We start from the raw sequence: 26,372 nt of genomic DNA, 5'->3' as shown, positions 1-26,372 counted from the left end.
AAATAAAATATTAATAAAGAGATTACAGAAAAGCATTCCCAGGATAATATATCACGATGAAGTAGGATTTATACCAGGAATGCAGAGCTGGTTCAATATCAGGAAAACTATTAGCATAATTGATTATATCAATAACCTTTAACAAAAAAAAAATGATAATCTCAATAGACACAGAAAAAGCATTTGATAAAATCCAACACCCATTCCTATTAAAAACACTAGACAGTATAGGAATAAGTGGACTTTTCCTTTAAACAGTCAGTAGCAACTATTTAAAACATCAGATGTTCTGTTCTTTAAATTGTAATCGTTCTCTTGGGGGCACATTTCTTGGGGAATTTCTGGAGGCAGCCTTAGTTTCAGTTCAGTTCAATAATCCCAAAATACAGCCAAGTGTTAAAGTCCAAATCCTTTATTTTCTCTTTTAAAATCGTATCTCTTTCACTTGGGGCTCAGCTAGTTTTCTGGAGGCCTTCCTCTCTCCTTGGTTCCTGAGGGTTCTTGTCTGAATCTCTCCAGCCAGCACAAAGATGGAAATTGGAATGAATCTTCACTCTGAATTTCCAAAAGTGTGGGACTATGGGTTTCTGCCTTGTGAATCTCCCAAAGTCCTCTCCCGAAGTTCCCTCCTTGACTGAATCTTGACTGACTCTCCTCCCAGTGGGCTTGTCCTTTTATATCCTCTCTAAAAGTGTGAAGTCTAATGTGTAAACCAATGATCGAACTCCTTTAAAGGTGTGAACTAAATACATAAGTACCTTGTTTCAAGTTCTGGCCCATAACATCTCCTTGTAGGATCAGATCAATCATATTGAATTAGATAATTATTGTCTCTATTCATTCCAGTGACTTAACACCTTGTAAGAATTCTAACAATATCTATTGGTGATAAACTGGAACCATTCCCAATAAGATCAGGGTGAAACAAGATTGTCCACTATCACCATTACTGTTCCATATTGTATTAGAAATGCTAGCTTTAGCAATAAGAGAAGAAAAAGTAGTCTCTATTCCTACCTATACGGTGCTGAATGTTGACAGAGAAAATCATGAAACTGGGCTATTTGGGTCCACTACAAATTTAGGTGATATAATATCAGGTGGGTTTTTACTGTGGCAAGGCAATCCTTTGACTCCCTATTCCACTCACCACAGAAGCTGTTTCACATCTTTTCATTCCTTCTAGTGTTTAGTTGGTTTGCCTCTACCCACTCATTCAGCTGAGCACTTGGCTTCATATTTTACTAAAAGAAATTAGGCCCTTACCAAGAGTTCTTATTTCTTCCTCATTTCACATCAATCAAATGCCTTTTTTTCCCTCCAGTGCAACTGGTCTTTTAGGAAGAGGTGGCTGTTGTTGAATCATAGGCATATCCTGTTATATGTATAAATGATCCCAGTCTGCCTCCTCTTCTCCACCACATATATTTCTTGTTTTATCATATTCACAGTTTTCTTCAATTTTATTTCTCTCCTTGTCTATTGGCTCCTTCCCTATTGCCAATTATCCCCTTTTCTTTGACCCTCTCTTCTTCCTTTTCTGACAATATTTTCTCCTGGCTTTTCTCTTACAATGGAATACAAAACAAAACTCACTATTTCCCACCCCACAAAAAAATTTCTTATTTTTACTTTTTTACTATTAGCCACCCTCTCAATTGTCCAATCTCATAACCTAGATACCATATATACTTCATCATCTCTCACATATTCATACCCCACCCCACTCCCACTTCAACCCTATGTAAATCCTATTGATTCTGCCATTTAATATCTTTCATATCTTTTTCCCAACTTTATCTTCAATCACCTCATAAAGCAGGTACAGCAGGAGAATTCTGGATGATCTCCCCATTTTAAGTCGCATCCCCATTCACTCTGTTTTCTACCCAACTGTCAAATTTATCTTCCTAAAATAACTTCTCTTTGTGTCACTGATAATGCTGTTATGGACCAGAACTTGAAACAAGGTACTAAGTGGAATTGAGGAGACAATGGTTAAAACTAATTTAGCATTGATTTAATCCTACAACAAATAATGGTTTACTAGTGATATAATGATTGGTTTGTACTCAGTTTACAGCATATAAGCAAGAAGCTCTCAGGACCAGAGTACACAAGCACACTAGAAGCTCTCGGAGCATCAGCCAGGATTCAGTAGGGGAGATTCAGAAGCCAGAGAAGGTAGGTGGGAGCTCAAGCTGTCGGAACCAAAGCCAAACTTAAAGGCTCTCCAGAAAGCTGCCTAGCCCCAAGAAGGAGATAACAAAGGATCTGGACTATAAGAAAGCTAACTGGGCCCCAGAAAAGGAGACAAGACTTGGAAAGAGGCAATAAAGAACATGGACATTAACACCTGGCTGCATTTAGGATGATTACTGAACTGAAACAAAGGATGTCTCCAGAAACCCCAAGAAAACCTCAACAGAGAATATTACATTTTAGAAAAGAATATTACACAATGCAATAAACTTTCCCTATAACCAGGATCAAACAGAATCCTCTACTTGACACTTAAAGCTCTTCATCATCTGTCCCTCTCCCACCTCCTCAGTTTTCTTTCATGTTACTTCCCCTCCACATGTGCAGAAACCACAGGACAAGACCCTTTTTGGTCCTTTGACTAGGATACTCCTGACTCGATATTTGCAGACTGCTCCTCAGTCTCACTCTGATTTCCCTAAAATCCCCCCTGAAACTCCTCCTTCTACATTGTTTTAATTTATTAGTACTATTTTCAACATGCTATTTTATCAGTGATACTAAAATATCCAACTTCCATGATATTTCACTGTAGGGATGATATTTTATATAGCATTAAAGATGTAAACAACTTCAATTTCTTAATACATGATTCTGAGCAAGCCCTATATTCATGAGATTTGGTAATGAATGACTCCTGAAAAAATTCAGAGACAAGGTTCTTTTTTACATTTCAGCTACCTGATACATTTTCAAATCATCTGACCCTATAAACATGAGGGAAAAAAAAGATTCTTCATGTTTTTCAAAAATTGTTAGGTGATACTGACTTTGACCCATGCTACAGATCCTCATATATCACCTTTCCCATTTATGCTCTAATTTGTAAGGACAGCCTTTATTAAAACTCTCCTGTCACTCCTATGCCACATTCCATAATGGTAATATATTTAATGAATATATTAAACAAACAAAATCTCCAACTCAGCTCTCCTCCTTGTTAATGAGACATCAACCATATACAAAATCTCAAATAAGGTCTTCAATATTTCAGAATGAAGACTGACTGCAAGGTTTTATTTTTACTTATACTGGTAAGATAATCATAAACCCTCTTCAAAAGCACTCACCTTTTTTGAAAAATATCAGTGGATATTCCCAAAGTCAATAAAGAACGATCCTATTGATTCTGTACTTACTGCATTTACAGATGGCTTTACTTCAGGGAAATCAGGTTACTATTTAAATAAGAAATGTAATGCCATACAAACTGAGTACTTCATCACAGAAGAATGAAATCTTAGTAATAATAGTGAACAAGATACAGGGTGCTTGGCATTCTGAAAACATTACATGGGAAATTAGTTAATTGTCTAAGATACAACATAAAATAGCTGATTCTCAGATTGATGATATTGATTCTCATGATATTGCAAACAGATTGTGGAACTGAATCAATCAACACAATACTCTTAATAATGTATCAAGCTTGCTGTTGCATTTTCTGCCTTGGATATGTTTTGTTACCCTGACGTGTTTCCTCCTGCCCTATTTTCTAAGTCACGCTCATCACTCCTTAGATGAGCTTCAAGAATCCTTCTTTATCTCAAGGTAGCACAGAATAACAGAGAGAGGTTAAGGGCCAGTTTCAATGAGGCAGAGGATTCAGGCCGGCTCAGATTTTCCCTGTAGCTTGTCCTCTGTTCGATGGCTGTGAGAACTCAAGATGATATTTCACCACCTCTCTGTTCTATCTGTAGAACAGGAACTATACATTCCAAAGCTTTCTGATGTTGCAAAGTGGTTAGTGCAAGACTAAGCAATGGTACAGAAGGAAAATTTTTCTGGAATGGTAATCCTAAACGATGGCACTCTTCTGAGGGTCAGCTTTCTAAAAAGGCCTGACTTTCCCTCGAACATACCCAATGGAATTAAATAAGATAAGGTCAAAATGGAGACCTAAGACACATGTACAGATATTTTATTTTTATTTTTTTACATATTTCCACATTTATCATGCTGCACAAGAAAAATGAGATCATCAAAAATGACAAAGAAAACAAAAAGCAAATAAACAACAAAAAAAGTGAAATTACTAAGTGGACGGTTCCCTCTATCACAAGTGTGGGAATGGTCTGAATCATCTTATTATTTATGGATATTAAAAGAAAATTAGAATCTGGACACACACAGATGGAAAGCCAAAGAATTTAGGAATAAATAAGAGAATGAAGAGGAAAATTAAGTAGTAAAAATAATTTAAAATCAGATAAACAAATTTCTTAATCATTATTGAGAAAGGAGATTAAAACAATTGGTTTCCTTCATTATAAAGATTCTTCTTTGGACACCAATCTTGGGACTTCAGAGAAAAACCCAAATCTATTTTTCCACCTTTAAAAACATATATAAAATTGCAATGTCTAATGAGATCTGAGCTGTAAAGAGGCCTTTATTATATTCATGTGTTTCATTTGTAGTAAGCTCAAAATACTCAAAGTATGAAATCCAGGTGAAAGCCTTTCTGAAAATACATTTTTTATAATGTTTCTGCCCTCCATCTTTATGCCTTTATCCATGATTTCAATCTTCTAGGAATTTTCTGGAGGCAATTCAGGGATGAAGTGAGCCTGAATGTTTTTCCAAATGAATTATATGAATGAGATTTTACACCTGGTATGGAATTTACCATGTCTAGTAAGGGACTAACATATATTAAAAACTTTACCTAATCCAGACACTCAAAAGTTTTTTGCTAATGTGCTCTATCTGTTGTTAAGCAAGATTTGAGCTTTGTCTGAAGGTTTCCATATTCATGAGGTTTCTGTCTAATGTGAATTTTCTCATGTTTACCAAGACTGCTGCGCTGTGTGAAAGCCTTTCCACATTCATTACATACATAAGGCTTCTCTCCAGTGTGGATTCTCTGATGTCTAGCACGACTGGAACAATATGTGAAAGCCTTCCCACATTCATTACATTGATAAGGCTTCTCTCCAGTGTGGATTCTCTGATGGACAGCAAGACTGGAGTGAGATGTTAAAGTCTTTCCACATTTATTACATTCATAAGGATTCTCTCCAGTGTGGATTCTCTGATGCACATCAAGGTAGGAGCGCTTTGTGAAAGCCATTCCACATTCATTACATTTATAAGGCTTCTCTCCAGTGTGAATTCTCTGATGTTCACGAAGACAGTAACTCTGTGTAAAAGCTTTTCCACATTGATTACATTCATAAGGCTTCTCTCCAGTGTGAATTCTCTGATGTTCAAGAAGACTATAACTGCGTATGAAAGTCTTTCCACATTGATTACATTCATAAGGCTTCTCTCCAGTGTGAATTCTCTGATGTTCAAGAAGACTGTAACTCCATATGAAAGTCTTTCCACATTCTTTACATTCATAAGGCTTCTCTCCAGTGTGCACTCTCTGATGGCTAGCAAGATGGGAGCGATCTATGAATGTCTTTCCACATTCATTACATTCATAAGGCTTATCTCCAGTGTGGATTCTCTGATGTTTAGTAAGAGTGGAACAGTGTGTGAAAGCCTTTCCACATTCATTACATTTATAAGGCTTCTCTCCAGTGTGGATTCGGTGATGTTTAGTAAGAGTGTAACAGTATGTGAAAGTCTTTCCACATTCGTTACATTGATAAGGCTTCTGTCCAGAGTGCATTCTCTGATGGCTAGCAAGATTAGAGTGACATTTGAAAGTCTTTCCACAATCATTACATTTATAAGGCTTCTCTCCAGAGTGGATTCTCTGATGTGCAATAAGACTGTAACTCCGCATGAAAGTCTTTCCACATTTGTTACATTCATAAGGTTTCTCTCCAGTGTGGATTCTCTGATGTTCACGAAGAATGCAACTCCGTACAAAAGTCTTTCCACATTGATTACATTCATAAGGCTTCTCTCCAGTATGAATTTTCTGATGTTCAAGAAGACTGGCGCTCTTTATGTAAGCCTTTCCACATACATTACATTCATAAGGCTTCTCTCCAGTATGGATTCTCTGGTGTGTATTAAGGTAGTAGCGCTTTGTGAAAGCCTTTCCACATTGCTTACATTCATAAGGCTTGTCTCCAGTGTGGATTCTCTGATGTTGAGCCAGTTTGGAATAATACTGAAAATCCTTTCCACATTGATTACATATGTAAGATTGTTTTTTTGTGTGAATTCTCTCATGTTGAGCAGAAATAGATCGCTCTTTCAAACTCTTCCCATTTTTCTTACATTCATAAGGTTTCTCTCCAGCATGGATTCTGTGGTGCTTGGCAAGGGAAGAGAGGACAAGAAAAGCATTACCACGTTCATGACACTCAGGTGTTTTCTCTGCAGGATATATATTATTATCATTAGCAACACTGGAACTCTTTCTTAAAGCTTTTTTGTGTGTATTCCATTCACAGTGTTCCTCTCCAGTATGGTTTCTTTTCTGCTTAATAAGAACAGTCCTGTATTCACGATATTGAAAAAGGTCTTTCCATGAGATCATTTTCAGATTTGCACTCATCTCCTTCATATCAAATGGTGTCTCTGCATCTGACAGAAACAAACACACACATATATAAATAATCCTCTACTGCTGGCTGATAAGAAAATCATGGACATTTAATTTGTTCAGCCAAAAAGATTTTAAAATGAAATGGACAGATTCTTTTTAATAACTGACTCGAAGGTGAAAGTTCTCATAATTTAAAAAACAGGCTATGAGCTCTGAATAGTTGAGTAACCTGATCCAGATCCCTCCAATAGATATTAGACCTAGAATCCAGTGTTCTAGACAGATGTTCTCCATTTTACTTTCAATCCTTTCTTTCAAATTCAATCTCAGGCACCACCTAGCTCTGCACTTCTCAGAATGTGCTTCTTTGCTTCAGTTTTCCTGTAGAATGAAGGTAATAATTATACCCTCTTCCCAGGTTGTTGGGAGCATCAAATAAGCTATTAAACATAAAACTCTTGGCACACAGTAGGCACCATATGCTTGTTACCTACTATCATTGTCACTATGATTTTGATTCTCTCCACTAAAATTCTTCTTTCCTTCATAAACTTCCCTCCCCCTCTCTCTTTATATACAAATATCTGTTGAACATGATGCATTTCCATAAAAAAAACTCTTTCCTTTGCCTGGATTAGCTAAAAATAAGTTTCATAAACTGTTGCTTATGCTCAAGCCATCTCCAAGTTTACATGCTGGATTTAAAACTTCTTGACAGCTTCTCTTTGTATACCCAGGGCTCAATGCAATGCATAGAACAGAATAGGTGCTTAATCGATGTTTATTGATTGATTGACATTACCCAGGGCTGATCATAGGGTGTAACCCCACCTCAGTGCTTGAATGCTGGTCCCTTTGAGGTTCAAATCTCTGTTTCTATTTCTGTCTCTTTCCTACTCCCTCTTACCTATGAATAAATCCCATAACAAAGATAACAAGAGCCTAGGGCTCCCGGTCCTCTTATGGAATAACCAGGAGTGTTTCCCTCCCCTATCCCTTACCTAAGGAAAGCTGTCAGGTATATAAATTAGATCAATGATCCTCTAAGAATGGGCCAAAGGTTGGTCAACAGGAACCAGGAAAACACAGATAATTGATGAATTAGATCTGAATTCTTTCTGAGTAAGATGGTGGTCTCTACTCCCATTCACAAACTGATGAATGGGAACAGAGAAAATCAAGAAGGCAGAGCCAGGTTCACTCTTGTCAGTCATTCCCTCTAAGGGAGGACAATGACATGAGGGAGGTCACTTCATGACAAGTGAGTGACTGGATTTAAGTGAGGGAGGGCTGCCCCAAGGTCATCGGCTTCACTTCCCCCACAGAGTCATCTGCTTCCAGTGGCCAATTATTAATCAGGATTACTGCAGATGGCTCTGGATGCAGATAAACAGGGGAAACCTGGGCCTTCTTAAGGTAAGGTCTCCCACAGGTCTCCTGTGATTGAGGCTGCACCCATCCAGTGATTAAAGTAAGGGAGCAATGGAAGCAAAAAAAATCTCCTCTGTCACCCAGGCCAAAAAATCTCAATGAATAACAATGAATGAGTGACTCTGGGAAGAACCTCAGGGTTTCTGGCCAAAGCAAAAATGATTGGGATTTACACTCACTCTGAGTCAATCAGGACCCAAACAAAGACCAAATGGGATTTAGCAAGGGACCTATGGGTAGTCAGTGAGAATCAGACTGGTTTTGGTGTAAGGTTTGTGCCTTAAGACAGGAATAGGGATAGCTAGAAGGCACAGTGGATAGAACACCCCTGAAGTCAAGAGGACCAGAGTTCACATCTGTTCTCACACACTTAATACTTCCTGGATATGTGTCCCTGGCAAGTCACTTAATTCCATTTGAAAAATGGAAAAGGAAGAGAAGAGAAGAGAAGAGAAGAGAAGAGAAGAGAAGAGAAGAGAAGAGAAGAGAAGAGAAGAGAAGAGAAGAGAAGAGAAGAGAAGAGAAGAGAAGAGAAGAGAAGAGAAGAGAAGAGAAGAGAAGAGGAAAGGAAAAGAGACGGGAAAAAATCTATTCAGGGATAATTCAGTGGTGAAGAAAGAGGTGGAAAAATAAGAGCATCTGTAGGTAAGGGTATAGGATCTCCTAGGTGGACAGAAGGAAGGAAGGAAAAAGAGACGGGAAAGAGAGAAAAGGGAAGAAGAGAGGGAAGGAGGCAGAAAGGGAGTCTTCCAACTGATCCATTCCAGCTTGAACTTTCCTCAGAGGTTGTTGCTTGTCCTACGTATCTGTGCTGAACTATAGCTTGCTTGGGGGAGTTGGCAGAGGAAGAAAGTGGGGGGGGAAGAATAAAATAAAATGTGTAAAGCAGAGAACAAAAGAAAAACTACAAGAAAGCAAAAAGCCATGGATGGTGTAAATACAATATCTTTCATTTATGATTTATGAATATTCATTATTATATATTTTGAATCCTCCCCTATGTTCTGCTGAACATACACCATTTAAAAAAATTGTTCTTTTCTGTCTTTTTCTATTTCATTTTTAAATTTTAAATGAAAATTAGAGAAGTAAAAATAAATGTTTTAGGCTTAAGAAAGACCTAAGAAAAATCATATTATACAGCCCTCTTTCTTTGGTTGTAGATTGTTGGATATCCCAAAAAAGACTTCCACTAGAATAAATGATTCTTCATTAGAAGGGAACTGAAAGCCCAGAGTCCAATCCTCTCATATTAAAGAGGAAGAGACTGAGGTTAGAGGTTCACTGAGGTGCTCAGGATTTCACAACCACAAGAGTCTGAAAAAGGATTCCAAGCCAGTTTCCCTGCCGCCAGGACCATCACATGAAGAAGCCTCCCAGGATAGCAGCCTGTACCCCAGCTTGCAACTCACTCACCAAGACAGGAGTTCCTCAGGCCTCCTCTCTCCACATGAGAGATGAAATCTTCTCTGGGGACTGGAAGTCCTGGGGAGGGGGAAGATAGTAGGTGTGAGCCTGGAGAGAAACTTCTCATTTATTACTCACTGGAATAGGGCTGGGGTATGAGGCCCGCTAGGTGGTTCCAAGGACAATTCAGAGATGGTTTTCAGGGTGCTTATTGCCAGGGGATGAGGGGAAAGGGGAAAGAAGGCCATGCAAGCAATCTGGAATCAGAAGATCCCAGTTGGGCTGCCTCCTTTTCAGCAGGATGGCCACATCCCACAGCTGCCATTTTCTGGACATTAGAGGCAGCTGATAGCATAGAGAAAGGAGCACAGGGCCTGCAATCAGGAAGCCCTGAGTTCAAATTTGGATTTAGACACATCCTCACTCTATGAATCTGGGCAAGTAATTTCATCTGTTTGCTTCAGCCTCCAGACCTGTAAAATGGGGATAAAGATGGCGCCCAAAATACAGGCTTTTGGTGGGGAGCAAGTGCAATAATGTGCATGAAGGAAGCTCTGAGCACAAGGCCTGGATCTCAGCAAATGTATGGAAAAACCTCCTTCCTTCCCTTTCTCTCCTGTATCTGTACAGACTTTTGGGGGATGTATGAAAGAAGAACAATGGCGATTTATGAGTTATACCAGGAGCAGTGAGATAAAAATTTATTTTCTTTTAACCAAAAATAACATTGCAAAGACAAAGTTTCCCCCGAAAAAGAAGGGGGTTCATTCTCTTATCCCATGTTCAGCGAAAAGGGGCAGGGTTGCTTTTCAGAAGGTTTGCAGACAAAACTGCTAGGTTTCCATCCTACAATGTAAAGACCATTCATAGAAGAACATGCAGCAGGAGGAACCTGTCTCTTGGGGACAGGAGGCAGCCCTTGGGGCTTTCTGAGAACTGGTAAAAGCCTGAAACTGCACCCTAGGGAGGGGATGGTGACACTCCTGTTGATGGCAGTTCCAGAGTTCCAAGGGAAGCGCTCCTTACCCAGGGAGAGCAAGTTCTCGGCATTCTCCAGCATCACCTCCTTGTGCAGCTCTTTCTCATCCGGGTCCAACAGACCCCACTCCTCAGGGCTGAAGTCCACGGCCACATCCTTGAAGGTCACCAACTCCTAAAACACCAACACACAGAGGACTTAAGAATTGAAACATGCTTTAACTGACCTGATCCAATGCTCCTCAATTTACAGAAGGGACCTGAAGCATGGAGGAGGGATCTGCCCAAAGGTGACAGCCCTTATAGGATTCAGAGCCAGCAATGAAAGCAAAGTTCCCCAAAGACCAGTGGAATATAGAGAAACACATTTTATATGTTCAGTTGGAATAAAACTGAGAAATATCTCACTAGGAAATTACTGCCTGTGGAATCAGGAAAGTTATGGGTTCTATTAGAGAGAGAGGAGGATTTGTGGACATGAAATCAGACAGTGTTATGTTTAAAAAAATGGCATGAAGTAGTTTTGTGTTTAAGACTAAAAAAGTCTTACCAAGGTTCTTGTCCCTTTCCTTCCACACAGGTTACTGAAGGAACTCTAGAAGATGTTATGATCCACATCTGTGGAGGCTCTTGGAGAATGGACCTGTTCCTTAACAGGTTCTGCTCCAGAAAACAGGGTCAAAGGTTTTCAAAAGTCAGTGGCTATTGGAGTGACCTTGGGCACAGGAGACAGAGAGTGGCTAGAAGGTATATGTGTGTGTGTGTGTGTGTGTGTGTGTGTGTGTGTGTGGTGGGGAGATGGTGCTGGACCAAAGCAAAGACATGATACCTACAGGACAGACATTATTGAGTGAAATGTTCATCCTTGTCAATGATACATATTGAGGAAAAATTTAAACAAACATGTCGGGGCAGCACGTGGGGGAAGAGGGTTAGTGCTCAAGATGCCAAATGAATCAGTCTAAAACATAGCAGAGAGGAGGAGAGTGTTGTTATTACTGCATTCACTTTCCTGCCCGTTTTTGTAAAGTAAGGATCCTTAGATAAGAGAGATGGCAAGCCTCACAGACCATCCTCCAGATCTGTGGAAATGGCCTCTTGGGCTGATGTTGCCACATCTGTGGACAGAATACACTCACCTGGGGTGGGGGTCTGCAGCTCTCAGGGGCCATTCCCTCTGGCTCTAGGTTCCCTGCCAGGCCTTGGTCCTCTGCAGACTGTTGGGAGGAGATGATTATAACTGAACAGATGTTCCCTTCTTTTCCTGGACAGGGGGCTAGCCTACAGGAAATTACAGGGGGTGAGGATCCAGGGGAGTTATTAAGCCCCTGGCACTGCCCTTAGGGAACAGACCCCAACCAAGGGGGAGGGAGGCTGAAAGGAGGGGCAGGTTGAAAAATGAAAATGGTGGAGTCAAGATGGGAGAGAAAAGGCAGGATATTGCAACACAGCTCCACCAACAATGTATTAGTGTCCCAGTTTTCCTACATCCCCTCCTACATTAGTCATTACCTTTTTCTATCATCTTAGCCCATCTAACAGGTGTCTAGTCATACTCAGAGTTATCTTAATTTGCATTTCTCTGATCAACAATAATTTGGAATACCTTTTCATATGACGAGAAATAGTTTCAATTTCTTCATCTGAAAATTATCATTCATATCCAATGGCTTGATTTCTTATAAATTAGTCAATTCTCTATATATTTTGGAGATGAGGCCTTTATCAGAACCAGAAGGGTTGATTTCAAATCCATTCGCATACTCTTACTACCTGTGTGTCTCCAGTACACACTCAGGTGTGCCTCGGTTTCCCCAATTATTAATAAAGAAAATGATAGGACCAAAGTCACAGACATGTTGTGGGGCTCAAATTAGTTAACATTTATATACTTAGCACAGTTCCTGACACACAGTAAGTATATAGAGATGATTATTCCTTTCCCTTCTTTTCCCACTAAATATCCTGGAATTTGAGGGAACAATGAAGGAAACATAAGGATAAATTTTTCTTATACCAGGAAGACTTAGGAACCATGAAGGCCAATTTTTGCTTGCTAACAAGAAGACCTTCCTAAAATCTAGACCTATCCCAACAAGAAAGGGTTTGCCTTGACAGGGACAGAGTTCCCTTCACTGAACAACTTCAAGAAAAGGCTGCAGGAGCAGTTTTCAGAGATGTAGACAAAATTCACATCTGGTTAGAAGTTAGATTAGATGTCATTTGTAAGATTAGCTCCTATTACAAATTCTTTAATACTGTATTGATTTTTGAGCATTGCAGAAACTAGGCATTGACTAAATTCTAACACTCTACACCAAGATAAGGTCAGAATAAGTTCATGGTTCAGATATAGTGGACGATACTATAAATTAGGAGAACAAGGGACAGTTTGCCTCTCTGATTTGGAAGAAGAAGGCATTTATGGCCATAGAGAATATTAGCAAATACAAAATGGATAAATTTGATTACATTGAATTAAAAAGGTTTTGCACAAACAAAAGGGCTAACAGAGCTGGCCAGACATTATGCTGGGCTGTGGCTGTGGAGAAGGAGGAATGAGCACTTGCTGGGAAAGTACTTTAGGGAGCAAAAACATTTCCAGGACAGCAGTTGAGAAACCCTACATGTAACTTAGGTGAGAACTGTTGCTGAGGTTGAGCTCCTGGACAGAATTCAGAACATAACAGTAAGGAGGAGTTGAGGATTACCCAGTATGACCCAGAGGTCAAAAATCCAACTTGACTGTAATAATGATCAGTTATAAGCAGCTAAAAATAAAATAAAACCAAATGAAAATTCAGGATGAGTAACCAAAAGAAAAAGAACCTAACAATAGCTACTTTGGTATAAAAGAAGATCACAGTTAATATCTAGAAAACAATGAGGTTAAAAAACAAGCCATTCCTATCCCAAAGGGTAACATCAAAATTACACAAGAAGCCCAAAAGGAGTTCCTATAAGAACATAAAGAAGAATTCAAAAATCAAATAAGAGATCAAGGAAATATCAGGGAGGGAAATGAAAGCAATCCAAGAAATTATGAAAAGAAAGTTAATCAATTTGAAAGAGGTAACAAAAAAGTTCTTGAAAAATAGAATTGAACCAGAGGAAATAAATGCTGTTACAAAACACCAAAAAAAATAATTAAATGAGAAAACATAGAAGAGAATCTGAAACATCTCATTAAAAAAATTGGAGAACAACTAGATGAGAGACAAGATAAGAATTGTTAGACTACTAAAAGTTATTATTCAAAAGAAGACTCTGGATACCATATTTCAAGAAATTATGAAAGAAAATGAAGTTCTAGAACAAGCAGGTAATGGGGAAAAGAAAAAAATCTATTGTTTACCAACTGAAGAGATCACAGGAGAAAACCTTACAAGAATATCCTAGCAAAACTTCACAATTTCCAGGTTAAGAAGAAAATCCTGCAATCCAAGCAGAAAATAAAACAGACTTAGACACTGCAGAAATAGTCAGGATTTCACAAAACCTGCAGCTTCGATTCCAAAAGACCATGGGTTTGGTTACGTTAAATTTCATAGAACAAAAGACCTGGACTTGCATCCTGAATAATTTACCCAGAAATCTAGAATACAGTATGGAATGAGGGTCCCATAGACATATGACAAACTGAAAAACTTTCGTGTCTTTGTAACAAAAGGAGCAGAACTGAATGGAAAATTGAATATAAAAGATCCAGAAAAAAGGAAAACACTAAAGACCAATTCCAAGGTCCTTATTAAGGCCAGTTATTTACTTCTATATGAGAAAATGTTATCCGTATAAATTGTAGATAGTTGCAAAGGTTGGGACTAAAATGTGTATGACGGGTAGGAAAGGGTAAAAGGAAACAATTATAAAAGACGGCCAGGAAGAAGAACTAATGCGTAACCTTAATCTCTGAAATGTAGGGAAAAATGTTTACATCTGGAAGGATGTGGAAGCCTTCTGAATATATAATGAACGTTGCGGATGGAAGGATGGCTCTGGATGGAGGCACCAGGGGAAGCTGGGGAAGCCTGGGATCTGGTCCCCGGGGGTGGGGAGAGGTGAGGGGAGGTTTGAGGGCTTTAAAAGAGGGGGCAGGGAAGCAGGAGGAAAGGAGAGCCCAGGTCAGATCTGGGAGAGAAATTCTGACCCAGCTCAGGGGAGGGAGATCAGGGACACTGCAGGGGCAGAAGGCTTGGGGGGGGGGGGACACGGATCCCGGGAAAGCAGCGTGGCTGTGCCCTGAGATCTACGGAGGAGCTGGGGAGGTTGTCTAGGATCCTGGTAGAGCTTAGATTTGGTGACTCTAAAGGGGGCCTGGACAAGGGAGCCATGGCCTGGGGTCTGATCGGCAGCAGCCCAAGAGCCTGGGGATGGGGGGAGCCAGGCAGAGGCAGGCAGGAGTTTTGGGGCCCGCGTCCAGAGTGGGTCCTCAGGGCAGGCAGAACTCTGGCATCTATCCGGGGCCTAAGTGGGAAGGCAGAAGCACCACGTTTCTAACCGGGATCCAGGAACAAGGCGGGGCTCCTGGGTCCTTGTGGGCAAGGTCTGAAATTGGGGAAATGTGAATCGGTGATAAATCCGGGGACGGTAAATCTGACGTTTGGGAAGTTCTGGGGTGGGAAAAACAGTAAAGACGGGGAGGAGGGCTTGTGCTGCTGAAGGTCAGATCATCCCCCATTAGCAAAGACAAAGCAACTAGCAACAGCTCAGAGGTGGGCAGGGAGGGGGGAGTAGAGATGCCGGGAGGTGGACGGACCTACCTGGGACCTGCCCCTACAGAGCTGCCTTGCAGGAGGCAGAGAGATCTCAAGTGCAGAAGTCCCACTTTCCAGCCAGCTCTCGGAGATTTCTCCCGGGCCCAAGAGTCCCCACCTTGGGCGACCCTGAGACTTCCCAAAATGAGCCGTCTCCTTCTATGAAGCCCAAGAGCAGGATCTCAGGCCCAGAGCAGCTTCCCCGCCCCAAACCCCGCCCCCCATCACGTGAAATATCTTGACCATTAGAGAGGCCCAACTTCTGGACTCCTCCCAGATTTTCAAGTCCACCCCACGAGCTCATATTCCACCCATCAAGCGGTTCAGCTCCGAGATCTCCTCCCCCCAGGCTGCCACCTTTTCCCACTCTCATTCACAGTTTGGGGGCTGCCTCCTTTGGTTCTGGTACTGAAAAGTTGCCTAGATAAAACCTGGGCCGCAGCCAAACAGAAAGTAGTGGGTCCCATACATATTAGAGGTGCTGACTGCAACTCAACCTTGGGAAAATTGGGGACTCCCTTCAATTGTTCATCCAGATTGGATTGGATTTCCTCCTAATCTGAATTAGAAAAAGGGCTCACTAAAAGTCAAACTTGTTCTCCCATCCCAGTATTAGGGATGTCTGAGCCTCTACCTGTAGATCACTAAAAATTTGACATTGAGCTCAAAGGATTGGGAGCTGTAGGAATAAACATCCGGCATAATTGGCTCAGAATGACTCCGTTCTACTCTGAAGGCAGAATGTCCACAGGGTCAAGTGGTCAGAAAGATCAAGTGATTTTTCTATGGAAGATATGCAGAAATGCTTTGATGTCGTTTTGATGCTGTCTGAGTGGTCTAGATTAGTGGCGATAAGAGAGTTGCTAAGAATCCCCTTTAAATCGGCCGCTGGTTTTAGGAGTGAAAGAATTCACTCATTCCCGAATTATAAAGTTTATTGTCAACATAGAAATTCGTTTGCTCAGAGACTGACTTCTATAGTGGCGGATCTATTGGGAAATGGAGTTTTGCACTGAGAGAATGCAGTTCTCAGTGGACAGAAAGTCCTGGCAGCTGGTTCAGTCCTGAGCTAAAATAATTCCAACCTTATTGAATGAAAGAAACTCATTCAATTCTATTCAAATTCCACCTCAAGCTGAAACCCAGCTTGTAGATGAGCCAACTTGGGCTGTCCCAGCCCTCACTAAGACCCAATATAATGGCTTCTTTCAATGAAGTCTTTTGCAGATGGACTTCAGTAGCTCACTCAGCTGCCAGGACTTTCTGCCCACTGAAAACTGCATCGTCAGTGCAAAACTCCATTTAACCATAGATCTGCCTCTCGGCAAATGGATTTCTATCTAATAATAAACTTTCATTTTGCAGCCAATAATTCGGGAATGAGTGAATTCTTCACTCCTAAAATCTGTGGCCAATTTAAAGGGGATTCTTAAGAACTCTCTTATAGCCACTAATCTAGACCATTGACACAGCATCAGTTTCATTGGCAATTTTTCTTCCTGTTTTAAATAAAAAACCTTATTTATATTATTGTTATGCTTCTAACTTTTCTTACATTGAGATTTGGGGAAACCAGTATAAAAAATGCTAATCTAAAAAATGATTCTGGGGGCAGCTAGGTGACGCAGTGGATAGAGCACCAGCCCTGAATTCAGGAGGACCAGAGTTCAAATCTGATCTCAGACACTTAAAACTTCCTAGCTGTGTGACCTTGGGCAAATCACTTAACCCCAACCTCAGGGGGGGGAAAATGATTCTGAGAGTTTGATATGATTGCATATTAGAAAATTCACTAATATTTTGATCTCCTAGAGGCAAGAGCTGAAATTGAAAAAATCTGAACCTTTAGGAAGTTTTACATTGATGGAGCTCAAAACCAGGAGTAAGTTAACAACAGCTTAGTGCTCAGCTTGAAGTAGTTTCCAAATGCAGCACACAGGTTGCTGAAAAGGTAGGTCTCAGAAAATTCCTTGCCTCATTGTCTAGATCATCATCTCTTGCCCCTCAAAGGGCTCTGGGATCAGGGTGACCAGCATGTCCTGATTAAGCAACCAATCTGGTCTGAATGCTTCAAACAAATCTAGTCTCTATGATACACAAGGCAAACTTCAAACATGGCCATCCCATTTTCCAAAAAGTTCTAAATTTGTTTCAAAGAAAAAATGTCGACAAGGGTATCAAGAATGCTAAAAGGTTCTGGTTAGGGTCACACTGTCTCAGAGTGCTCTTCCAAGATTCTGAGAACAGCAACAAAGTAGTTATTAGCATTTCTATGTATTTTGTAGTGGAACAGTTATACAGGTTAAAGATCAGCTCATAACAGAAAACAGCCTTAACAGTTAAATGAGAAAATATGTCCCATCTATATAGAATATTTCTAATGATCTAAGATTTTTTTCACAATTGCTTATCTTGTGAACGGCCAACAGTATGGTTCATGGTCAAAGAGCCTGCCATCTGTCCTGCAGAAACAGAAATAGTTGTGTCTTCTTGATCTGGCAATTTCAGTAAAAAATTGATTACAAATTTACTTAGTGAAAGAAGAAACACCTCTGTTGCAGTGACAGAAAGCAAATGAATGTCTGTGCATGTCTGTGACTGTAACATTCTCTTCACTAAAATATAATCGTTCTCTTGGAGCAGGTTTCTTGGGGAGTTTCTGGATGCAGCCTGAGTTTCAGTTCAGTTCAATGTAATCCCAAATGCAGCCAGGAGTCCAAATCCTTTACTGTGTCTTTACCAATCTTATCTCCTTCACTTGGGGCTCAGCTACTTTTCTGGAGCCTTCTGGATCTTGATTTCAGTATTCTCCACAAGACAGCCTGTCACCACTTCTCTGTCTTTCTTTGTCCTGCCCAAGTTGTGAATCTCCTCGACTGAATCCTGACTCTGAATCTCCCAAAGTCCTCTCAATGTTTCCAGCCAGCACAAAGGTGGAAGTTGGAATGAACTCTGCCTCCCAGAGAGTGGGCTTCTGGGCTTGTGGGAGCTCCTTAAAAGTATGCTCTCTTAAAGGTGTGAATCTCATGGAATTCTAGTAAATACATTACTGAACTAGAGAACTGTTAAGTACCATGCTAAATTAGATAATTATTGTCTCTATCCATTCCAGTCACTTAGCACCTTCTAAAAATCCTAACATGTGACCATCCATTGGCAATAGATTTGCACATTTGTGTTTCTGGGGGTTTGATGACAGATTGAAAAACTAAAGGAATATATTGTATTCAGTCGGAAGTAATGAGAGATTAATGTATGTTTTCACTTCTTGATTTACAAAGGCATTGTGTCTCTCATCATGATTGTTGGGAATCATTGCAAAAAAAAATAGATTATGTTTTAATTATATGATACATGATTAGTGTCTGCCAAATTGCTTTCCAGTTTTCTTGGGTATTTTTGTCAAATGATGGTTTCTTGTCTCAAAAACTTAGATTTTTTTGTTTATCAAATGCTAGATGGCTTTGATCATTTAATGCAGTTTTATGTAACTAATCTATTCCACTAAAGTTTTCTTAGAAAGATGTGATTATTTTAATGATGAGTCCATTGTAATACAACACCTAAACTATCTTCCTTCACACTTCTTATTGATTCTTCTGGCAATCTAATTTGTAATATTTTGTTGTTCCTGATGAATTTTGTTATTTTAGTACTACCAAATACTTTTGGTAAATTATACTGCATAAGCAAATTAATTCAGGTAGGATTGTTGTTTTTATTTTATTGGCTCAACCTACCTTTGGAAGTTTGCAGGGGGTTCAGGGGAGCTGAGCAGGAGGAATAGGGTCATCATCAAAGGAAGATTGTGGAGTAGTTTGAGTGAGGAACTGATTGAAGTGATGCTCCCACTTCTCTCAGGCTCCTTCAGGTGGAATATATGGTCATTTCTGCTGACTAATTGTAAGGGGCCTTTAAATGGGTGCCACAGCAAATCGGGAGATTGAGTGGTCCGGAAGTAATTGCTGTGGATATTAGGACTGCCCTTGGGTGGGATCCTGGCCATATTGAGATAACTTCATAATGGGTGACTCTCTGGATGATTGGCTGTGTGTGTGACCTCACAGGCCCTTTATAAGCCCACTGCAGGCAGCAGTCGCTCTCTTTAACCTGGCAGCCTTTAACCCCTAGCCTGGGTAGCCAAGCCAAGATGGATAGCCAAAAGAGGTAAGGAGTTTGGTAGTGAACACGTGGGTCTTCTGACCAGGTGTTCACTCAGGAACCAACAAGTCAGGACATCAGTCAGGGCGTTATGTGAGTAGGTATAATAAAGGCTTTTAAGATTACACGTGGCTGTTCTTGAGTGCGCTACCGGTTATTAAGCTATAGATTCAAGAGATTGTGACCACAGACCTTTGAAGGCCTCAGAGGAGGCGAGCTGGGTAGAGTTCACACTGCAAAGGACAGTGGTCAAAGGTACCCTGGTGGGTCTAGGACAGAATAGTAATTGTAACTGCCAAGAGAGCACGTTACAACTAATGAGGGCAAAAATCCAACCTACAGGGAATGTTACCCCAGACCCCTTATGTAATCTTTGCTGCTGACTGTCTCTTACCTCTCTTCACTTCCAGACCACCCTAGATGGTGGGAGATGCTCAAATCTCCCAAGCTCTGGCAAATTAAAACTCTTTTTGTTTTCTACTCCTCTGATTTATTAAAGTCGGTGGTCTTCTACTCCACACAGTTAAAGGTTTCCTATAGAAAGAAAAAGCTTTCAGTTGGAAAATGAAGGTAACTAGGAGGCACAAATGAGGGAGAGCACATGGCCAGAGAATAGTAGAGAAATTTCTTGAAGGCAAGAGATAATCATCTTCCTGGAATAGCAAGGAAGTCATGAGATCCCAAAGAACTAAAGTGTAAGGACCTTGCCCGTAATTAGTGAGAAATAGAAAGCATTCACATTGGCAGGTTAGTAGAAAATTCCTGGTGTTTATTGAGTCCAGGAAAATTGGATCTTCAGGAAAATCACCTTGTTGGCTAAATGAAGCACGCATTGGAGTTAGATGGTCTGGAATCAGGCCAACCCACAAGCAGGCTGCTGCAGTACTCCAAGCATGAGGTGACAAGGAGCTATAGCAAGAAGGTGGAAACATCAGTGGATGGCAGAGATTTTGCAGGGCTGACATGATTTAAGTGGGGGTAAGAAATAGGATTCATGAGGACATCTTGGTTGTGAGCCAGAAGGACTGAAAAAGTAGTGGGTCCCTTAACTAGAAGAGGGAAAAGAGAAGGAAAATAAAATGAGTTCAGTCTTACATGGTAATTGTAAGACATCTATAATTACAAAACTAGTTTTATGTGTCTAAATGACAATTTGGAAAAGAGGGGGTTGAGGTTGATTGACCTCAATATTTTATATTGAAGAGTATTTTATTTCCCAATTACAAGTAAAGCCAGTTTTAAATAATTCAAAGGTTTTTTTTTTTCAGTTCCAAATTTTCTCCTTCCCCTTTTCACTTCCTCTCACCTTAAGATGATAAGCAATTTACAAAAGTTATATATAGGTGCAATAATGCAAAACACATTTCCTCAAGAATTTTCACCTCAAGAAAACTGAGTAGGGCAAGATGGAATGATTCTGATCCAGGTTACCAGTGCTAGCCAGACATTATGCTGGGCTGTGGACAAGGACGAATGAGTACTTGCTAGGGAAGTGCAGCATTTTAGAGAGCAAAAACATTTCCAGGGGCAGCAGTTGAAGGATCTTACATGTGACTTAGATGAGAATTGTTGATAAGGTTGAGTCCCCGGACAGAATTCAGAAGATCACAGAAATCAAACTTGACTATAATAATGGTCATTGTTATAAGCTGCTAAAAATAAATATAAATTTATTTTTATAAACATGTATATAAAAATAAATCAAATCAAATCAAATTAAAATTCAGGATGAATGAGGAAAGGAAACAAACAAACAAAAAAAGAACCTGACAATACCTACTTTGCTATACAAGAATATCTGGGTTAATATTCAAATAGTGAGGTTAAAAATAAGCCATTCCTGTCTTAAAGAATAACATCAGAATAACAAGCCAAAAGGAGTCCCTGGAAGAACATAAAGCATAGAACATTAAAAGGAATTCAAAAATCATATAAGAGATCAAGGAAATATGGGGGGGATGAAAGCAATCCAAGAAATTGTGAAAATAAAGTTAATCAATTTGAAAGAGGTAAAAAAAAAAAAAAATGCTTGAAAAATAAAATTGAACCTAGAAAAAATAACAAAATTCATATGGAAGGATAAAAGGTCGAGAACTGCAAGGGAACTAATGAAAAAAAAAGTCAGATGAAGGTGGTCTAAGTGTACCTGATCTAAAGCTATATTATATAGCAGCAGTCACCAAAACCATCTGGTATTGGCTAAGAAATAGACCAGTCGATCAGTGGAACAGATTAGGTACAAAGGACAAAAAAGGGTACATCTATAGCAATCTAATCTTTGACAAACCCAAAAAGCAACATTAGGGATAAAAATTCATTATTTGGAAAAAACTGTTGGGAAAACTGGAAATTAGTATGGCAGAAACTAGGCATGGACCCACACTTAGCACTATATACCAAGATAAAATCAAAATGGGTCCATGATTTAGGCATAAAGAATGAGATCATAAATACATTAGAGGAACAGAGGATAGTCTACCTCTCAGATCTGTGGAGGAGGAAGGAATTTATGACCAGAGGAAAACTAGAGATCATTATTGATCATAAAATAGAAGATTTTGATTACATCAAACTAAAAAGTTTCTGTACAAATAATACTAATGCAAACAAGATTAGAAGGGAAGTAACAAATTGGGAAAATATTTTTAAAAACAAAGGTTCTGACAAAGGTCTCATTTCCAAAATATATAGAGAACTGACCCTAATTTATAAGAAATCAAACCATTCTCCAATTGATAAATGGTCAAAGGATATGAACAGACAATTCTCAGAGGAAGAAATTGAAACTATTTCCACTCATATGAAAGAGTGTTCCAAATCACTACTGATCAGAGAAATGCAAATTAAGACAACTCTGAGATACCACTACACACCTGTCAGATGGCTAAGATGACAGGAACAAATAATGATGAATGTTGGAGGGGCTGTGGGAAAACTGGGACACTAATACATTGTTGGTGGAGTTGTGAAAGAATCCAGCCATTCTGGAGAACAATTTGGAACTATGCCCAAAAAGTTATCAAACTGTGCATACCCTTTGATCCAGCATTGCTGCTATTGGGCTTATATCCCAAAGAAATACTAAAGAGGGGAAAGGGACCTGTATGTGCCAAAATGTTTGTGGCAGCTCTTTTTGTTGTAGCTAGAAACTGGAAGATGAATGGATGTCCATCAATTGGAGAATGGTTGGGTAAATTATGGTATATGAAGGTTATGAAATATTATTGCTCTCTAAGAAATGACCAGCAGGAGGAATACATTTGGAGAGACTTACATCAACTGATGCTGAGTGAAATGAATAGAACCAGAAGATCGCTGTACGCTTCAATGCTGTATTCTGTATTCTGATGGAAGTGGAAATCTTCAACATAAAGAAGATCCAACTCACTTCCAGTTGATCAATGATGGACAGAAACAACTACACCCAGAGAAGGAACACTGGGAAGTGAATGTAAATTGTTAGTACTACTGTCTATCTACTCAGGTTACTTACACCTTCAGAACCTAATACTTAATGTATAACAAGAAAATGGTATTTACACACATATATGGGATTGCCTGTCATCAAGGGGAGGGAGTAGAGGGAGGGAGGGGATAATTTGGAAAAATGAATACAAGGGATAATGTTTTTTAAAAATTACTCATGCATATATACTGTAAAAAAATTATAAATAAATAAAAATTTTAAAAATAAAATAAATAAATAAATAAATAAACTTCAGGAAAAAAAAAAAAAAGGTTTTTCCCTACTCTAAACTGGAATAAGGGCTCACTTAAAGTCAGACTTTTTCTCCCATTCCAATAATAGGGATATTTGAGCCTCTAAAGTGATGGAGGTAAACACTGAAACTGGCCAAATGATGGTGGTGAACCCTGAAACTCTCCTCTGACAGTCCCCCACCCTTCAGGGCAGTTAAGTGGTGTCTTTCAGTTGGAGATCTGTCCAAAGATGTGGTCCCACCCTCTGTGGAGTGGAAGATTAGCCTGGGACCACTCCCAGCAGCTCAAACTCCCAGTTAAGTGATTTTATTTCATTGGAGATCTCAGCCTGAGTGGCTTGAAACTTTGAGATAAGTAATCTCTTTTCAACTGGAAATCTCATTCCATAGAAGCCCAAGCTTCATACTGCCAATAAAAGCCAACCCTGAACCCCAAATCTTTGCAGAAGTTGTGAAACAGGATTATGCTTTTCCAAGAACCTCTCTTTGTAAAGCTGCCTGCCAGGACTTTTGCCCACTGTGAGATATTCTCTTCTCAGTGTTAACCTTGTTTATTTCCCTAACAGGACCTTTTTACCTTCTGAGAAATCTGTCTTCCTAGGAAAGCAAGTTTCTCAGTGCCAATAATTCCCTTTTGACTCAGATTTTCAGGTTTTGAATTCTTTCCCTGTCCCTGAACCAATCAGAGGGGATCCCCCACCCTACTTCTCACAACTCTTCACTATGACTAGTACCACATCACAAGTACATCACTTTAAATTTGACTATTAGTATTTGATTTGGAGCTGTAGGAATAAACATTCAGCATACTTGGATCAGAATGACTCCATTCTGGATGGTTTCAGAAAGGCCTGGAGAGACTCACATGAACCAATGCTAAGTGAAATGAGCAGAACCAGGAGATCATTATACATGACAACATCAATATTATATATCGTTCAATTCTGGCGAATTTCCAGCAATAAGATGATTGATGCCAGTTCCAATGGTCTGGTGATGAAGAGAGCCATTTAACCCAGAGAGAGAATTGTAGGAACTGAATGTGGATCACCACATAACATTCTCCCTCTTTTTGTCAATGTTCGCTAGCATTTTGATTTCTTACTTGTTTACTTTCTTTTTTTTTTAATCTGCTTTATCTTGTGCAGCAAGAGAATTGTATAAATGTTTACCCATATTGAATTTAAGGAGGAGGCACCTTTTGGGACAGGTTTTATATTTTAAAATAGTCCCTAAAATACCCCTCTCACCACTGACCATCATCCTCATTTTTGAGGGTCCTACATTCAACTACCCAGGAAATTCAACTTTGGCCAATAAGTACTGCCCATATTTGATCAAAGTAGGGGGAAAATGATGTCATGGGAGGATAGTAGGAAAGGGACTTAGGCATACTTTTGACTTAATGCTCAAGGACCTTCAGGCCTACTCTAATTCTGAAGTAGATGAAGCCTTACTCAATTTTCACAACTTTCTTGAGAGATCTCACCCCATCTTATTTGTACACTGAGACCTCTTTAAATTTTTGTAGCTTAACTTCATATTCCCTATGGAATTTCTCATCTCCTTTTGGCTCCTGTTGGTCTTATTAGGCCACTGGCTCCCACCCATGTCCTTTTAACACCATCAACAGCCCCTTCAGCTTTCTCTTCCAACCTAATCATTCTAGATAATGAGTTTTGGACTATTCTGGTTACCAAGCTGATCAAACAAGGTATGCAGGTAGGGAGTAATATAACACCACTAAGTGCTATAAGGCCAAACCAAAGAAGCTGCTTCCACCAGCTCCCCCAAAACCAGGACCACCAGGAAGTATTGAACAGTGAGGTCCTCGTCTATACAGGAACATGAGCCAGTTTTCTAATGTTCTGAGTGATTTCTTTCACTAGGTTTTCATTGTCATCAATCTTTATACAACAAGTGGAAAAACTTAGTTTTGCACAACACCCCCCTCCCCCCCTCCCCCCCTCCCCCCCCCCCTTCTTCAGCCAACAAATAATGCAGGACAAGTCTGTGCTGTAAAACAGCTTCTGTGATTTGAGTAGCTTGGTCAGCCAAAAGATCTAGTGCTTTAGATATCTGATTGGTGATAATTTCTACAACTGCTTAAAGTCTAATTATCCTGTTCAACATATATATTGGGGTTCTATATTCCCAGTTTCCATCTTGAGCCCAGGTGGCTAGCTCATACCCTTTAACTATTCTTTCTAGGGGTCAGGTGTCACCCCAACCATTTGCATCACCAATGAGAGTTATGGAGGTATATAAACTCTGTTTCCCCCTTCCCAAATCATCATACAACTGAATTTTTTTTATTAATTTTTATAATTATAACTTTTTTTTGACAGTACATATGCATAGGTAATTTTTTTTTTTACATTATCCCTTGTACTCCCTTCTGTTCTGAATTTTTCCCCTCCTTCCTTCCACCCCCTCCCCTAGATGGCAGGCCTTCCCATACATATTAACTATCTTATAGCATATCCTAGGTACAATATATATGTGCAGAACTGAATTTTGTTGTTGTTGTTGCAAAGGAAGAATTGTATTCGCAAGGTAAAAATAATCTGGGAAGAAAAACAACAAAAAAATGCTCACAGTTTACACTTATTTACTCAGTGTTCCTTTTCTGGGTGTAGCTGATTCTGTCCATCATTGATCAATTGGAATTGGATTAGCTCTTCCCTATGTTGAAGGTATCCATTTCCATCAGAATACATCCTCATACAGTATCATTGTTGGAGTGTACAGTGATCTCCTAGTTCTGCTCATTTCACTCAGCATCAGTTGATGGAAGTCTCTCCAAGCCTCGCTGCATTCATCCTGCTGGTCATTTCTTACAGAGCAATAATATTCCATAACCTTCATATGCCATAATTTACCCAACCATTCTCCAATTGATGGACATCCATTCAACTTCCGGTTTCTAGCCACTACAAAAAGGGCTGCCACAAACATTTTGGTACATACAGGTCCCTTTCCCTTCTTTAGTATTTCCTTGGGATATAAGCCCAGTAGTAGCACTGCTGGGTCAAAGGGTATGCATAGTTTGATAACTTTTGGGGCATAATTCCAGATGGCTCTCCAGAATGGTTGGATTCTTTCACAACTCCACCAACAATGCATCAGTGTCCCAGTTTTCCCACAGCCCCTCCAACATTCATCGTTATTTGTTCCTGTCATCTTAGCCAATCTGACAGGTGTGTAATG

General features: G+C 39.7%; 1 protein-coding gene across 5 annotated transcripts in view; it reads right to left on the bottom strand.

The window, feature by feature from the left end:
• Window positions 1-4,166: 4,166 nt before the first annotated feature.
• The window catches only part of LOC141564951 (zinc finger protein 2-like), a 58,009-nt gene continuing 35,803 nt past the window's right edge, over window positions 4,167-26,372 (bottom strand). The window contains exons 1-5 of one of the 5 annotated variants that reach the window (XM_074307823.1): window positions 15,289-15,493; window positions 11,668-11,745; window positions 10,577-10,703; window positions 9,560-9,628; window positions 4,167-6,750 (exon numbers count right to left, since the gene is read on the bottom strand). In XM_074307823.1, coding sequence (XP_074163924.1) covers window positions 4,958-6,750; window positions 9,560-9,628; window positions 10,577-10,703; window positions 11,668-11,700 — 2,022 coding nt within the window. In that variant the 5' untranslated portion in view covers window positions 11,701-11,745; window positions 15,289-15,493 and the 3' untranslated portion in view covers window positions 4,167-4,957. Of the gene's footprint in view, window positions 7,094-9,559; window positions 9,629-10,576; window positions 10,704-11,667; window positions 11,810-15,288; window positions 15,494-26,372 lie in introns of those variants that run through there. The other 4 variants (XM_074307826.1, XM_074307822.1, XM_074307825.1 and 1 more) reach the window with 4 other exon arrangements.

This window comes from Sminthopsis crassicaudata, chromosome 3 (genome assembly GCF_048593235.1).
Source record: "Sminthopsis crassicaudata isolate SCR6 chromosome 3, ASM4859323v1, whole genome shotgun sequence".
Classification (NCBI taxonomy): domain Eukaryota; kingdom Metazoa; phylum Chordata; class Mammalia; order Dasyuromorphia; family Dasyuridae; genus Sminthopsis; species Sminthopsis crassicaudata.
Note: the sequence above shows the minus strand (reverse complement) of the source record. Positions and strands in the feature narration are given on the sequence as shown.